The 17042-nt window shown below is 43.9% G+C and overlaps 1 protein-coding gene across 13 annotated transcripts in view; it reads left to right on the top strand.

Annotated features, from left to right (window-relative positions):
* mecom (MDS1 and EVI1 complex locus) overlaps positions 1 to 15753 on the top strand; it is a 132491-nt gene extending 116738 nt beyond the window's left edge. For 5 of the 13 annotated variants that reach the window (XM_078246460.1, XM_078246457.1, XM_078246458.1 and 2 more), the window contains 10 exons: positions 508 to 1900; positions 2164 to 2254; positions 3836 to 3862; positions 7700 to 7866; positions 8109 to 8186; positions 9880 to 10049; positions 11054 to 11198; positions 13160 to 13402; positions 13513 to 13693; positions 13805 to 15753. In XM_078246460.1, the coding sequence (XP_078102586.1) occupies positions 508 to 1900; positions 2164 to 2254; positions 3836 to 3862; positions 7700 to 7866; positions 8109 to 8186; positions 9880 to 10049; positions 11054 to 11198; positions 13160 to 13402; positions 13513 to 13693; positions 13805 to 13939 (2630 nt within the window). In that variant the 3' untranslated portion in view covers positions 13940 to 15753. The remainder of the gene's footprint in view (positions 1 to 507; positions 1901 to 2163; positions 2255 to 3835; positions 3863 to 7699; positions 7867 to 8108; positions 8187 to 9879; positions 10050 to 11053; positions 11199 to 13159; positions 13403 to 13512; positions 13694 to 13804) is intronic. The other 8 variants (XM_078246463.1, XM_078246459.1, XM_078246456.1 and 5 more) reach the window with 3 other exon arrangements.
* The last annotated feature ends 1289 nt before the right edge of the window (positions 15754 to 17042 follow it).

Genomic DNA, 17042 nt, shown 5'->3' with positions numbered 1-17042 from the left:
TGTATGTCTGTGTTATGTGAATATTTTGTGAATGTGCCTGCATGTCCGTGTGTGTGTGTGTCTGTGTGTGATTGTTTATGGACTCCATGGGAGCGTCCCTGGGAGGACAATGGGGCTGGGGATGCCTGGGAATTTAGTTTGATGTGCAGGTGATGAGTGGCAGCAAATGACTCACATCGTCAACCAAACAGATTCCCTTACAATACCAGGATCTGGACACACCTCTCCTCTTTATTTTGCTGGAAAACTGTTGTCAGAGTATTGATGGGAACACAAGCATATTATTCATACTGTACTTCCTCTGCCTTTGCCTCAGCCAGCCTGTAGCTTGTTAACTAGAGATGTCATATCATGTGATTTTATTTTCTGTGTGTGTGTGTGTGTGTGTGTGTGTGTGTGTGTGTGTGTGTGTGTGTGTGTGTGTGTGTGTGTGTGTGTGTGCGCGCATGCGCACGCGCGGGGGTCGGTGTGTACTGATACGTTCTGTCTGTCTCTGTGTCCCTGCAGGTGAGGTATGCCACAAGTCCTACACCCAGTTCTCTAACCTGTGCCGCCACAAACGCATGCACGCTGACTGCCGCACACAGATCAAGTGCAAGGACTGTGGGCAGATGTTCAGCACCACATCATCCCTCAACAAGCACCGTCGCTTCTGTGAAGGGAAAAACCATTTCACAGCAGGGGGATTGTTTGCCCAGGGTATGCCACTCCCTGGCGCCCCTGGCTTGGACAAATCGGCTCTGGCGATGGGCCACACCGGTGCTGGGCTGGCTGATTACTTTGGGGCCAGTCGCCACCACGGCGGGCTTACCTTTCCTGCTGCTCCAGCATTTCCCTTCAGCTTCCCTGGCCTCTTCCCCTCTGGACTCTACCACCGGCCACCGCTCATTCCTGCCACCTCTCCTGTCAGACAACCAGCCCATGCACCTCTTGCTGGGCCTGGTGCAGAGCTGAGTAAGAGTCCACTGTTGCCTCCAAGCCCTGGACTTCAGGAGTCCCGAGAGCTCCTCAAGGCTCTCCGTAAAGACAGTGGTGCACCTGGAAACCAGATGCCATGTTCCGAGCTCCACACCCAGAGCTCCTCGTCCTCCACAAAGCAGCGGAACAAGCAGAGTGACCAGTCCGAGAGCAGTGACCTGGACGATGTCAGCACGCCCAGTGGAAGTGATCTGGAGAGCACATCAGGCTCCGAGATGGAGAGTGACATGGACAGTGAGAGGGAGAGGGGGGCTACTCGAGAAAATGGCAAAGGCCCCAAGAGGAAGGCCAGTGAAGGAGGCCCCCAGAGCCCCAGCCTGACAGGCAGCAGTGCTGCTAAAGACTTTCCAGGCCCTTCCCTCATGCCATCCTCGCTGGACGAGCACACAGCCGTTACAGGGGCTGTGAATGACTCTATTAAGGCCATTGCCTCCATTGCTGAGAAGTACTTTGGCTCCACAGGGCTGGCTGGCCTGCAGGACAAGAAGGTCGGATCCATGCCCTACCCCTCCATGTTCCCCCTGCCTTTCTTCCCAGCTTTCTCTCCTCCAGTTTACCCTTTTCCAGACAGGAACCTCAGACCTCCAGGCCCGAAGGGCGAGTCACAGTCTCAGGCAGATGACTGCAAGAAGGCCCAGGGCAAATCTTCATCCGAGTCACCATTTGACCTCACTACTAAGCAGAAGGAGGAGAAGTCTGCCACATTTGCCGCCTCCAAACCAGGGGCCTCCCATTCCATTGGTCAGGATCAGCCACTAGACCTGAGCCTGGGGACTAGGGGCCGTGGAGGCAATCCAAGAGAGGAGGAGACAAAGAATAACCTGGGGTATGAGGAGGAGAAGGCAGTGGTGGAGATCCCAAAAGCTGACTCCTCTTTACAACATGCCAGGCCCACCCCTTTCTTCATGGACCCCATCTACAGGTATTGTTATTCCCAGTAGCTTACATAACCACAATTCAAGTCACTACAGCAGTTTTACGTCATGTGTAAACACAACAACAAACTTAACTGCACATTTTTTACACATTGTATTATGCAAGAGTGTGATGAAGTTTTCATACTGCCAGAACTCCTCTGGTGTAATTTACTGTCATGTAATTGCTAATTGTATTTTTTTTGTAACACTGAATGTAAGTGTACCAATATTTGCTGCTGTACATGCGTTAAGAGAAATCTATTATTAGCAGGGTTGAGAAGAGGAGAATGAGCGACCCGTTTGAGACTCTGAAAGACAAGTACATGCGGCCAGCTCCAGGCTTCCTCTTCCATCCACAGGTAGGTTCTGACTGTGGCTTCAGCGCGAACTGGGACAACCTGGGGCATTTAGAAGGAATATAATAAAATGGCACACACCTTATTTGGACTAAATCACATATTCTCACCAGTCTAACTATACATGTTTACTTATTGACTGTTATTCTGTTTATTTAGTTTAAAGTTTACCTTAGATGCCTTTATTGAGCCTAGATTGATTAAATAGGCAACAACAGCCCTAATTTGTCTGCTTAGCACTTTCTCAGTCCTGCGCATTTGATTTCACTATAGTTGTGATATGTCTCTTGTCATATAAACATGACAACATCACTGTTACGAGTTCAATGTTACGTAGGTTCCCATATCTACAAATGTGACAGCAGCATGGCGTTAAAACAGTTAAGATATTTGTATGACTCTTTGTATAAGGAACTCTAATTCAGAATGATTGTCCCAGGCTGACCAAACCGGATTAATCGGGATTAGTATGTGGCTCCAGCCTTATCCAAACTACTGCCTGTTAAGCCCGTTGTTGGCTATCTGAAACAGATGTGGCAGAGAGAAAGGGCACACTCTGACACGTCTTTCCATAACATGTCTTTGATTGCAATATAAAAAATGATATGCTCTTAAAGCAATGATTTCTGCCCCTGGGTTCTCTGTGCCATTATTTCCAGTGTCAGACTCCATACATGTATATGTGTGTGTGTGTGTGTGTGTGTGTGTGTGTGTGTGTGTGTGTGTGTGTGTGTGTGTGTGTGTGTGTGTGTGTGTGTGTGTGTGTGTGTGTGTGTGCGTGCACGCGGGTGTATGCGTACGTGTGTCTATAACGTGTTGCATTGACGTTCATTTGTTTAATCTTCCCCCGCGGGTGAGAACGGTCCGTCGGAAAGTGAAAACACCACTTTCTCAGGCATATGATTTTTTTTTCCTCTTTTCTGGCCGTTTCAGGTCTGGTTTTTACAGGCTGTTTCATTTGTCTGATTTATGTCCCCTGTCCAGACTGCTGCATGGGCTCAGCCTGCAGCAGCCACATGGCCGTCCCACACGCCTTAATGAGGTGTCCTATCAGTAGAAACACTAACAGAGTGCTTAGGCCATCTTTATGACTTTATGATGTCTGGACACACAAATCATTCCCAGAACCACCAGACCCGTGTAGGTCTAACCCAGACAAGCCAAGGGGCCCTTCTGTATACTGTTCAGGGGGGTTGTTTTCAGTCACCTGACTCACTCTTGAGCCATATATCAAAAAAAGAGGTTGCAAAGTTGAGGTTTTCAACCTTTAGTGATTCAGTTTTTTATTTCCTGGCAGGATATTTTACTGCTAAGCAATACTGGCTTAGATTACATACTGGCATTGTATTTGTGGCCTGCTATAATGAGCTTATTGAACACCAGGAAGTGTTGGGAACTATTAGAGCCTCCTATAATTCCAGCACCATAACTTTGCAGATAGGCAGCTCATTGCTCATTTAAAGTTAATCACATCGGGATCCATCATTCCCTCTGTACCCATGTGTGTCCAATCAAAAACTGTTGATTCATGCGCCACTTCCTGGTTCTGACTGCTTTCTTTTTTCCTTCTGTTCCGCCCCTCAGTTTCGTTTGCCAGATCAGAGAACTTGGGTAAGTTCCTCTTTAACCTACAATACTGCCATGTGTCTGTATCTCTACCAAACAGACCCCATCTCCGAATTAATGCATGGGCTGCATATCAGTTTACAACTGACATCACCCTGCATTCGCATGGCTTTAGCCCATCACCATCATGCAATGACTGGACTTGTCTGTCTGTTTCTGGCCATAGAACTACTTTCTTATATAAAGAAATGTCATCTGAATGTTTATATTGTACATAATATTATATTATTTTGTAGTAATTCCCCTTGAGTATTTGAGCCTTGCTTTTTGATGTGTTTACATCTAGACATATCCACTTGCTGATTCACATAAAGGGATTTAAGCGGGGATTTCCAGCCGAGATACTCCGTGTCCATTCAGCAGCTCTGAATATGTGTTTGCTTATTTGGAGAATGAAGCAGAGCTCTTGCAAATGGGCATGGGGGGGGGGGGGCAGTTGGGATCGAGGGTGGTGTTTAGGGGGGCTGCTTTACATCAGCGCAAGGGTAACAGTCTCTTTGGGACACTGGCGGTGGGACTGGGGGGTTAGTGCTTCCCTCCAAACATCTGGTTCCCGATAAAGATCAACAATTGAGAATGCATCTCACTAATTAAGGCCCTCACAGCATCACTGACATCTGAAGATAGCCAATCAACTGCTGGTCCCAGAGCGACGCTACAGCAACAAGCAAGTTCACAGACACACACATACTGCCCGGGGGGGGACGCACAAGGGGTTTTTGTGAGGTGCATGTGTGTGTGTGTGTGTGTGTGTGTGTGGGTTGGGGGGGGGGGGTCTCTTATACGAAGTAGGGGGGTCATAAAACCTTTGAAAAATCACTTTAGAGAAAAATGTGGAGCCATGTTATCCTCTTGTTCTTTAAGTCGAACATTTCACACAGCATTGTCAAACAGTGGCCTAATGAACCTGGCTCACCATCCATAAAAACGGCTCAATGGACGAAGGTTTTTAAAGTGTAATTTGTGGCACACCCATGTTACTACTTTTAATCATAAATAAATACATCTAATCCATGGGATTGGATGTGTAAATCATTTACTGCTTGACTACAAACAAAGCATTTGACCCATTTAGAGTCTGCCAAAGCATAAAATGTTCTTTTTCCATCAACATGGGCCATGCAACACTGATTTCAAAAATTAGTTCTGAACTGGAAAATATTAATATGAAAATATTAATTTATATCATGTACAAAGCTTGCTTGTTCATATATTAACTTAATTAACTTAATTGTTCATATATTAACATATGCAGGATAATTCTTTTTAGAAAACATTAACTCTAAAATAGCACTGTTCCAATGACAAGTGCCTAGTATCTATTGCTGCCACATACAGCCAGTCAAATACTGATATATAATAATAATAATAATAATAATAATAATAATAATAATAATAATAATAATAATAATAATAGTAATGCCATCATTTCTAGGATCCAGAGGCAAAGGTTGACCAAAGGTGTGAGATTAAACTCTTAATGAAGTGCAGCAGCATGAGTGGGTGGAGGTGGTGATCAGAATTCCCCAGGAGATGGAGCCGGGACAGAGTAGTTTCAGCTCTAAAAAGTGTCTTATCGGACAGGCTCGATACTGCCGACAGCTTTAGGGGACCTAATGTCCCCGAGAGTTATGGGTTCTTGTTGAGCAAAGCAGACAAACTGAGAATTCACTCTGGTGCCTGAAAAGAGCCCGATGAATTACACAGTGCACATTCATAAGAAATATGAAAGCATTTCACCTCCCTCTTCTCCACAACCCCTTGCCTATCTTTCAATCCATCGCCCTCCTTTCTCTCTTTCTCTCTCTCTCTCTGGCTCTGTTCTCTCTCTTGCCTTTGATTCATGGCATGCAGCATTGGCATATTCATAATCAAACGGACCTGACACTCCACATCCTCCCTCAGTGGGAACGTCGACGGCTGCGACAGGAACTTTACACTCAGCCGTCACTCCTAATCAGCCGCTCCCAACACAAGGCTCCACCATCATCCATCAGCCCTTCTCTCTCCGGGCCCTGTTTCTTTCTTTCTTTCTTTCTTTCTTTCCTCTTCCTTCCCACTCTTCTCCCCTATCGTCTAGTCCTTCATCATGCTTCTTCTCCTATTCTCTTCCTCTGTTTCTTTTCCCTTGGTCTGCTCCATATTGGCGTGAAGCCTGAGAGTGACAGGGGGTGAAAGCAGGAGATGAAATGTCAGAGTCGGAGCAGGGCTCTGGTGGAGGACCCGAATCACCATTGATTTGTTGCCGTATGGAAATAAGAATAAGAAACAGGCTGAAAATTCAATACACGCAAAATAATGCAAATTTGTGTGGCCCCTTTAAAAAAAGGGGGGGGGGGGGACTCCTGTGTGTATGTGTGTGTGTGTGTGTGTGTGTGTGTGTGTGTGTGTGTGTGTCTGTGTGTGAGATGGGCTGACAGGCCCTGCGGCCTATTGGGACCCCCTCACCCCCGCCCCTCCCTCTAGTTCTCCCTTCACTCCCCCTCCAGCCCCCGCTCCTACCCCATCCCGCCCCTCTCAGCCCAACGATATCATTATTACCCGTGTCTGGCCCTTGATCAGTAATGTCAACATCTTTCATATTGACGAATGTGCTGTCTGCCCGCATTGTGCACAGAATAGTTTACAGCCCAGCAGTGGACATGAATCACTCCTCTGCCACACACACACACACACACCCACACACAAACACACGCACACACGGACATGTATCTGACAACACACAGATACACACTAAGCACCTACAATCACACTTCACACGCATACTACGCACATGCCTTTAAGCACACATATTTTACACACTCTTCTCTCTCACACACATACATATATTTTCTCTTTCACACACATTGATGGCAATTAATCAACTACGGCCACCATGCAGCACATAGTTTCTTGTTCATATACACACACACAGACCAACTGACAAGTCCACATATCTCCTCGGAGAAAACCTGATGAAAGTAAATGTTCAGCTTCATTAGTAGATTGGCTGCAGTCCTTAATCCTGTGTGTGTGTGTGTGTGTGTGTGTGTGTGTGTGTGTGTGTGTGTGTGTGTGTGTGTGTGTGTGTGTGTGACACTAACTACAAAGTTATGAATCAGTATCAAATGTACTTGCCATGCACAGATACTGTACCAGGGATTTAACCTTGTGATTCATGAATCATTGATGAACGTCATAATAAGAATGCTCCCAATATCTGTTTCACTTAGTTTCACCTGATCTGATGCCGGTAAACAAAGCTCGTCAATCAAACAAATCAAAGCTATGAACAAATTTGTCTAGAAATGTATATATTCACTAAGAAGCATTTAACAGTAGAGAAGAATCACATCTATCAAATATTTGGCATTTGAACTTGATATTAAGACATTTACAGCAAATGTAGACATGTATGGTTGCAGTAATTCTTTCAGTCTGCCCTTACAAGTACAGTATATTGGTCTAAATTATTCAATGCTTTTTACTTTTTCCATTTTATTGCATCCTGCTATCAATGTATTCAACCACATCCTGCAGTATAACCACATGGCTATACTATCCAGGCTGAGAAAATATTTTCTTCTTTTTATTATTATATATATTAAACAAGTGAAATCTCACACATAATATTTTATTTGTTTCTGATGCAAATCAGTTTGGTCCAAGGTAGTTTTTGTGACACGATCATGATAAGTAATGCAGCTTTTAAAACTGATAAAACTCATAAATTAGTTTATTTGCTTTGCATGTTGCACTTGCAATGCTACAATGAGCATTCAGTGTGTTTTTATGCACCGCGCTAACCTCTCCCTCTGTCCTTCCTCTCCTCTGTGTCCTTAGATGTCGGCCATCGAGAACATGGCAGAGAAGCTGGAGACGTTTGGCTCCCTGAAGCCAGAGTCTGGTGACCTGCTGCGCTCCGTCCCCTCCATGTTTGACTTCAGAGCCCCACCCTCTGCCCTTCCAGAGACTCTGCTGCGCAAGGGCAAGGAGCGCTACACATGCAGGTAACTACGGCAACTGGTGTGACATGTATTATTTCAATTTTGAGCTTACATGTTGGTCATAAATTAACATTCCTCTATAGCAAATAGTTTTGATATTGTTATTGGAGACTTTTTTCTCCTTTACTACAGTAGTCACAGTAAGAGTTACAGTGAGTTACTGTGATTTTTAATATTAGAATTACACAGGTTTTTAGATTACTAAAGTGATGTAGGTAAACCATACGTTTTTTATTCCTTTATAGATATTGTGGGAAAATATTCCCACGCTCTGCTAACCTGACCCGCCACCTCAGGACTCATACAGGAGAGCAACCGTATAGGTAAGACTATTTCTACGGATTTAAAGAGCCACATACACACATGTACTGTCTCTTGGAGCTGTCTGTGTGTGTATATATGTTGAAGAAGTGTATGTGGGTGTTTAGTTTTGATTTGAGCTGTTATAAGGGAAGAAACGGTCCAACAGCAACATTTCAGCTAAACATCATCCTCCTCTCTAGCCCTTTGCCACCATCCCTCCATCTATCCTCCAAGAATACACACCATACAACACTATATAGGAAAATCATCGTCTTGTCAAGAATCAGAACAATAGCACAATAGCACCTCCCCAGTAAATAACTACTTTTCTCTCCCCACAAATATGAGTAAGAGCAACAACCACGCTTTCACAAGGTATTCTCAAGCAGACAGAGAGATGCAGCTCATTTGTTAACAGCTCATGGATCTTTTCCCAGGGAATTCTTGTCTACAGTTAGAAGAGAGGTTACGTGTGTTTTCTTATGCATTAAAAGCCTGGAATAATTATCCTGCTGCTAAATAATTTGCCTGATGAAAAATGGTGTTTGTCGCCAGGGTGACAGGAAAGGAGGGGGGGGGGGTCCTTAGGGCTGGTAAAAGAGCAGAGCTGAGAAGAGGAAGTTTGGTGAAGAATTGGGGTGATGAGGATAGCGGGCAGATGTCCAGGCCCGGCAGCTGTAGTCATTTCTCTTGTGCGTATGAGACCAGACTCAAAGTGATCTGCAAGCCCACTAGCTACACCAAGTGAGGCTTTTTGCCAACCAACAAGATTATCATAAGATTAAGCTCTTTTTTTCTGGAATCATAGTTTAGTTGGCAAATAAGACAAAGGATGCATGCAACGTTCCTCAGCATTTAGTTTCATGGGAAACGTTGGTAATAAAGTCTCCCTGCCCTCCCTCTCTTTCCAGGTGCTGCTGAGGTAGAAGTAACAATGCAGCAGCAGTTCAGTACACATGTAAAAATGAATCTTGCACATTTACTACATTGGGATAATGAGTAAGCGCTGGCTAGCACTGCTCTGCTTTGTAGTTACTAAGGTAGTGGAATGTTGGCCCAAAGCTTGCAGGAGGCCTGCTGACCACAGGGGAGAGAGGAAGACAGACGCAGGCCTCTACTGCCCCAGCCTGATAGCCTGCACTCCACACGCTGGCATGCTATTAAAGATCACCACTGTTTATTGTAATTTTTTTTGTGGAGATAACCGGGGGGTTCCTGAGGGACAGCCAATCGAGCGAGCTAATTCCACCCGAAGAAAAGATGTAATCTTCTCGTATAATTTTGCATGAAGAAACTTGGCAAGAGGCTCTAATTTTGCAGGGCTAGAACCAAATCTGTTGCGTGCTTATTTTGTGAGGGAAGAATGCAATTTTATTGCGCTGGCTCAAGATAAGAGGCAGAGCTGTTTCACCTTAAACAAGCTCCTCCATCATGTTTGGGACTGTGGGACTGCTGGGACTGTGTGTGTGTGTGTGTGTGTGTGTGTGTGTGTGTGTGTGTGTGTGTGTGTGTGTGTGTGTGTGTGTGTGTGCATGTGTGTGTGTGCGTGTGTGTGTCCCACATTATGTATCCCATTATGTTTCCCACAGAACAAACTATGGGCTCCTGATTCATTTTGCAGTAAAGTTGTACTTATGACTAGCAGCTTGTGTATTTAGCTGCTTTTGTCATTTCATAATAGTTTTAAGTGAAAGGCCTCCACTTTTCCTGCAGGTGTAAATACTGCGACCGCTCATTCAGCATCTCCTCCAACCTGCAACGTCACATTCGCAACATCCACAACAAGGAAAAGCCCTTCAAGTGCCACTTGTGCGATCGTTGCTTCGGTCAGCAGACCAACCTGGACCGTCACCTCAAGAAGCACGAGAATGGAAATCTGTCCGGTGAGAATTCTTGAGCGTTCATTTCTGGTTTTGTAGATTGTGGAAAGATTATTAGATAACAAAATTATTGTAGTTTTCTCAGCTGTTTCAAGCATTTGTTTTCCTCTTTCCATATTTCATCAGAGGAAATTAGATCTACTTTGCTGATTTGTTACATAGCAATGCATTGTATTTATAAATCCTTCTGCTGAATATTATTTAAAAAATTTACTCATGATTGGAAACAATTTTAGAAGCTGACAAATTAGAATACATACATCTGTCATTTACCTCTGCAACAGCACAAAATATTTTTTTCTGAATGAGCTGCTTTAATCAGCAGCACAGCTTATGGGTTTGATAGGTTGCATCACTCTGACTTCTAAATCTGCAGAACAAGCAGTGACACCTTGCCAACAGCTGAAAGCAACAGTCCTCATACTGTAGGAGGTTTTCACTTAATCAGACACGATGTTCACTCTATCAAATGCAAAATCAATCATCTCTCAAGCGTTTCCCCGACCCACAACGCAAAGATAATAGACTGGAAACTGATAAGCAGAAAAGCAGTTTCAACATACAGTAGTTAAAATAACAAAATATTTGTTGCTTAAACCTCAAAGACACTTTGGTAGGTCCAACGTTAAAAATGCATTTTGTGTGGCCAAGCATTGTCAAAACTCACATCAAGGTCAAGGTTTCCAAAGATACCAAATCTGTCACGGAGAATTACACTGAAATGTGTAGAACCTGATACACAATACAGTTTTCCCCCTATGATGTGATGGGTCCACGATTACATCACTAGGAAGAAATTGGATATTGGATATGAATATTTCACTCATTGTAATTCCATTGAAGCGTTGGAACTAGCAGATACAGAATGACGAGTTCTCAACATCATTTAATAAACTATGAAACCGTGTGTTTTAATGGACACACAGCCATCATTTAGAAATGCATATTTGCAATACTCATTATATTGAAATATCAGAATCAGAACTGGAATATTTTTTCTTCTGCAGGCACTGCAATGTCGTCCCCACAGTCTGAACTGGACGGTGGCGGTGCCATATTGGATGACAAAGAAGACTCTTATTTTAATGAAATAAGAAATTTCATTAGCAACACAGGCCAGAACCAGACATCACCGGACCCCTCTGAGGAAGGGTAAGCACAGTTTTATGTGTTCTGAAGACTTGTCTGTTTAGAGCTTAACAAGATGTTTATAGGCAAATATTATCCAGGCTTCTCACCCACCACATCTCTGCAGCAGGGACAAATGAGGCCTCCTGAAAAAGGCCCCTGGCCCTCATTACCACCATTAATTGTCTCTACATCAGGATTGTTGGACTTTGAAAGGACTCTCCAGGCTTGAATAGGGATAAATAATGGGTCAACTGCTATCAGCCCATTTTAAACTTGCATTTTCATACCACACAGCCAGCCATTGTTAATAATAACATCATGCTCAGAGGTCTGGAGTAAAGAGCAATCATCTGTGATGACATTTAAGATAATAGCAGGTTTTCCTTATATCACTTGCCTTTCGGCCACACGTACGAACAGATATCTGTGTGCACGTCTAAGCATTATGCAAATAAATTCTTGGAGCTGTGATCAGGTCGGATAGCAGTTGAGAGGTCTGCTCAGGTCTCTGAGTTTGTTTTCACGTGCCTCACGTTGGTGTGATCACAGGGCAGATTGTGAGTGCGGATAGAGATCTCGCAGACTGGTGTATGATTGTGCAGAAGGCCTGTGAGAGCAGGACCGGGGCGGTAGAGCGTCAGAGGGATGGGGAGAGAAGCAGGAGGGGGAGTGCAGCAGTTAGCCCACCACATCTGGAACCAACATGTCTGCCTACAGGAAGAGGGTAGAGGGGGTGGGTTCAAAGGGTCGGCCCGTGTTTCCTTTCAAAGTGCTGTGCTCCTGACTACTTCTGATAGATACTTTATCCCCAGCAAATTACCACGTTTGAAAGTGTAATTAGTGAATCTGTTTTCTTAATCATGGAGCTCTAGCTCTCTCTTTTGGAGTGAGTCCCTCTTCTCAGCCCTGCAAGCACTAATACCTTTCGGCCTCAAACTCTCCATCCCAGCGGGAGCTCTGTCCAAAGCACAATATTATCAGCTGCTGATAAAAGAGAAAAGATGATGTAGATACTGTATGTGCTAAAAGGTAATCTGCAATAATTCCCTCTCTCCACTTCCTCTAAAGTCACTGCATGCTCAAAAGCATCTCTTAACAAATCCAGTGCAGGTATCCTGTTTATAAGCACCCTACAATTATGTGGTGATGTGCTTGATGTGTTTTGTTTCCTATCTATCTACTTCTTTGCGTCCAGTTCTCAGTCCTCACCTCTGAATCCTTTGTGCGAGAAATGGCATTTTTGGGGGCTGACGAAAGACGTCCCAGAGTGTAATTAGTGAATCAGTCTAAATGTGGTTCCAGATGATTTACCAAATGGTGGTTTCCTGTGGCGCTGAGACAGAGGGACAGATTAAGACTCAGGCAGTTTGGATAGCTCGCCCTCTCTCCCTCCACAGGGATAGAGGAATGAGCCGGTTGGCAACACTCTCATAACTCTCCCACCAAATGGGGCTGTCAACTAAATATTTTGCCTATTAGATGAATACGAGATAGTAGAGAAAATAAACAAAGAGAGAGGCGAAGCACTCCAGTTAAGTGCTGCTACGATCAACCCAAAGCTGCTCTGCCCAAAGGGGCTCCAGAGCCTCGATGACAAACGGGATTCCGGCTCTCTCAATCTCAGCTGCCATGTCCTGCCTCAGATCCACCTCTCTCTGCTCTTTATCCCATATGCTTTTTTTTGTTTATAAAGAGAAATAGTTCTCAGAAGAACATGTAGGAAACTAAAAACAAAAGGCAAAAGACTGCACCCAGTATACAGTATGTGCTAAACATATGTATATATATTTTTTTATTCCTTATGTAACTTATTTAACAAGCACCAGAAGAATTCCTAATTTCTTGATTACTGTCTTAAACATAAAAGGAGTTTATTTATAAAAGGCACAGCTAATAAGGGAGATGTCACTGTAATTTATTCCTCCTTAAAATGTACTACTTTATCAAGCTGTACTGATCTAATCAATGTTCCTGGTCTGCAGGTTAAATGGCGGTCCATTTGAAGAAGAGAAGCCGATGATGGCCAGCCATGGGTCGCGTGACCTGGAAGATGAGGATGCGGAGGAGCTTGGTGCTGATGAAGAAGAAGGGGAAGAGCCTAGCAACACCCCTGGGAAACAGAAAGACGAAGTGCTTCCTAGCAGCCTCAGTGATGACATAGAAGATGAAATGGACTTCAGTGGACCCAACGACTTGAACCTCAACTGCAAAACCTCTCCTAGGAGGTAAATTCAATGCAACTAAAACAGAATTTGACATTGTGTAAATGATGATGTGCAATCAAAAGTATCTAGAAATTGCCTTATTTTAATGTTTTTTTATGTTTGACCTTCAGGTATAAGGATGAGCAGGAGCAGAGTGGCTACTCAGCCTTGGATCATATCCGTCACTTTTCAAAGATGCGCAAGCTGGAGGAGAGCGAGCTGAGTGATGGAGATGAGGATGACGCATCGTTTGGCTCCCCCTCTCTGACTGACGCAGTCAAACAGCCACTTTTTAGGAAATCTAAGTCTCAGGTAAAACAACATTGACAGTTTACATGCATGTATGCCTGTTTATCTACAATGCACATACATATTTGCATTTAAGGATGACAGTTAAATATAATCCATCTCCCTCTCCCTTAGGCATACGCCATGATGCTATCTCTGGCTGAAAAGGACTCTCTCCACCCAGCTTCCCACACCCCGGCCACCATGTGGCACAATTTGGCACGGGCTGCTGCTGAATCCAGTGCCATCCAGTCTCTCAGCCACGTATGATGACACCCCTTTGCGCTTTCCTTTCACCTTTCAACCCCCAAACCTGACCTATGGCACTGGGAGCCCATTGCAGGGGCTATGTGCGGTGGCCCCTGATCGTCCACAGAGTGACTGCTGAGCAGAACCACGGCCCATCTGACTGCTGAGCGGAGTGCCTCACACACAAAGCAGGGTTTCTGTCCATGCAGAACCCAGCCTAGACCCAGCCCTAAAAACCTTCAACAGATAGAGAGCAAAATGTCCCTCTGAGACCTTAAAATTGAATTGCATTAACACCAACCAGGATGATAGCAATGATGATCATTGTGGTGAAAATAATAATAAGTAATAATAGCTGTATTTATTCTGCTGAATTTCTATGTTTTGCACAGCAAAGGCAGCTGGTGGACATGGAAGATGGATGTGCTGATGTATCATTGCTAGACTGCATTTATTGCCCCGCACATAGAACGCAGGGAAAACATTTAATGCTTAGAGGGTGAGTTTGGTTGTGTCTCTAAGACAGCCAGTTTACGCCTAGAGCCAGAGCCTTCTTTACACCACACAGCCAGAGCCCTGGTTCATCTGACAAAAGTATCTTTAAAATATATTACAAGAATTCCCTTTAACCCCCAGAGATCCACAGGTGTTTCTCATAAATATATGTACTTGATGATAAAAATGAAGGGCGGGGTTAGCAACCTCAGTTCAAATGAAAACCGCTCCATGTAAGGACAGCGCTAGCAACGCTTTCATATCACTGAAGTCATTGAAGAACAAATACAAAAAAGTAATTGTTAAACTGAAACCAGGCCAGTTTCCCATCTGCGTTTTCATAGCTGCGTGTGTCTGCACAATCATAGCACTGTACACAAGTGTCTACCAACTCTTCTCCACTGCACTCCATCCTGCCCGCCTGCGCTATCTGTGAAAGGATATAAATAGATTGTCTTTTTAGTGGAAGAGAAGAAAACACAATGTTTTTTTTTTTTACTGAAATAAGTAGCCAGTGCTGAAGTTAATTGTTGTTCTGTAAAGGGCATATGTCTTTTTTTTTCCAAACCCTTGAATCCATCCTAGTCCAACAATACCACTAAATAGCCTGAATGCTAGTCGTTAGCTACTCCATGCTCGTATGTCTTTCATTTTTAGACAATCATGATTTTGTTTTCATTTATTTGTTGGTGTTGTTGTTGTTATTTGCTGTTGTATGTTGAGATTTGTATTTATTTCTTGGCAAACTGTAGTTTGTTTACTGAATAGCACTGCTCTTAGCCCAGGTGAAGAGGAGATTCCTCACCGGGCCTATCCCAGAGTTCAATGGGGTTTGTAGATTACATTTGAGTGCCGGATAGTATTAAACATACAATTCACTCCTTATTCTTCTAATGAAACCGGTCGATGAATAGATATTACTTAGGTTTTTTTTTCTATGACAATTTAATGATTCAATTGTAAAAAATGAAAAACAATAGAAAGAATGATATTAAAAAAAAGCCAGGTATAATTTCTTCATAAACGCATGATTGGTCTGGTAAGATCTGTATCTGACATTTTCTACGGTTGTCTGCAAGCTTGTGTGACGTTTGGTTCATGTTAATCCCTTGTGCCAAATTTATGATAAATAACAGATTACTTTCATTTATTCTCCCGTTTTTAGGGACCAGATTTTTTTTCTTTGTTTATGTCGTTGTTTTGTTTATAATCGATTTTAAAAAGTAATCAGCAAGTTGAGGTACTTTGTTTTAATGCTTTCTACAATGTAACTGTTATGCATTTCAATTCAATACTGTGGGAGGAACAACTAAGAAATAAAGGACTACAATGTGGATTGACATGTCTTCCAGTCTCTCTTTATTTTTACTTAAACATTTTGCTCATCCTCTGTCTCCCATCTCCCTCACGCCTCCCTACTCCATACAGTCCTTCTGGTTGCCCATCATTTTGGCCCAAATGGGGATTTATACTAAGAGTCAGAGTAAAAAGAAAACACCTGGCGCTTTCTTCTGGCGCTCCCATGGCCTCCAAGAGCGAGTGAGAGCCTGAACTCTGGTCCTCTTTTTTCCTTCAGGCTTTGGCTCGCATAGAGAGAGGGAACGAGAGAAAAGGCTGGAGAGGGCTTGAATGTGGTAATGGGAGCGGAGGCAGGAATGTGTCCTTTTTATTTGTGTCTGTTTGTGGGGCATGATGGATGAGTTGGGTAGATGTGATGACCTGGCTCATCGCTCAAACGCTCAATAAGAGTCCCATCCTGCAGCAGGCCTCCCCATCCGGCACCCCCCTCTGTCACTGCTGCCAGCCAATGTGGGCGGACATTGTGGCTGGGAGGGTTGGAGGTTCAGCAGCTCCATTGTCCGGAGAGTAGCTTCGGTGGGGGGTTGGAGAATTGGGCATGACAGTGAAGATGGCTGGCGCTGACACTCCACATTTACAGTGCTCTTGGCACCCTAATGGATGGGGTGTTTTCTTAGAGCCTGTCGTCAGCCCTCAGGGCTCCATGGGGCGTCCAGCTTTGATGAGGTCACAGGGGGTCACGCAGTGTTGATGAGGTCAGCATGGGTCGTCCAGCTTTGATGAGGTCAGCTGCAGTGGTGGTAGTGATGGCGCAGGACGGGGCCATAATGGAGTGCCAGTGATGATGGTTCCGAGTATGAGTTTTGTCACCTGTACTACTGTGGACTAATTTATATGATTACGTGAAGTGGTCAGTAGTCATGCAACAGCTTCACTTTTCCATAAGATTTGTGTCTGCTAATGCAGGATTTACAGTAAATCCTTAAACATGCAGTTACTGATTTTTTTTTTGGCCACTTGAGGACAGCAGAAACAATCTCTGAACACAACACTGACATAATGTATCATCCTCTTTTGAGTTGATATGGTGAACTTGTTAGCAAACAGTTGCTCATTTAAAACATCCAGCAGATAGGGAAGAACATTAGCATTCATAGAACGTCTATCTAGCTTTTTATCTGCTCAATGTTCCCCTTCATTCATCTGCTAGTTACTGAGTTTGTCTGTTGTTTGGTGCTGAGCAGGTAGTGTACAGTGAGTATTTAGAGATTTTTTCAATGAAAACAGCTGAGTGAACCAGAACAGTAAAGCAATACTTCTGTGGTTTGGT

The sequence above is a fragment of the Sander vitreus genome, chromosome 3 (assembly GCF_031162955.1).
Source record: "Sander vitreus isolate 19-12246 chromosome 3, sanVit1, whole genome shotgun sequence".
Classification (NCBI taxonomy): domain Eukaryota; kingdom Metazoa; phylum Chordata; class Actinopteri; order Perciformes; family Percidae; genus Sander; species Sander vitreus.
Note: the sequence above shows the minus strand (reverse complement) of the source record. Positions and strands in the feature narration are given on the sequence as shown.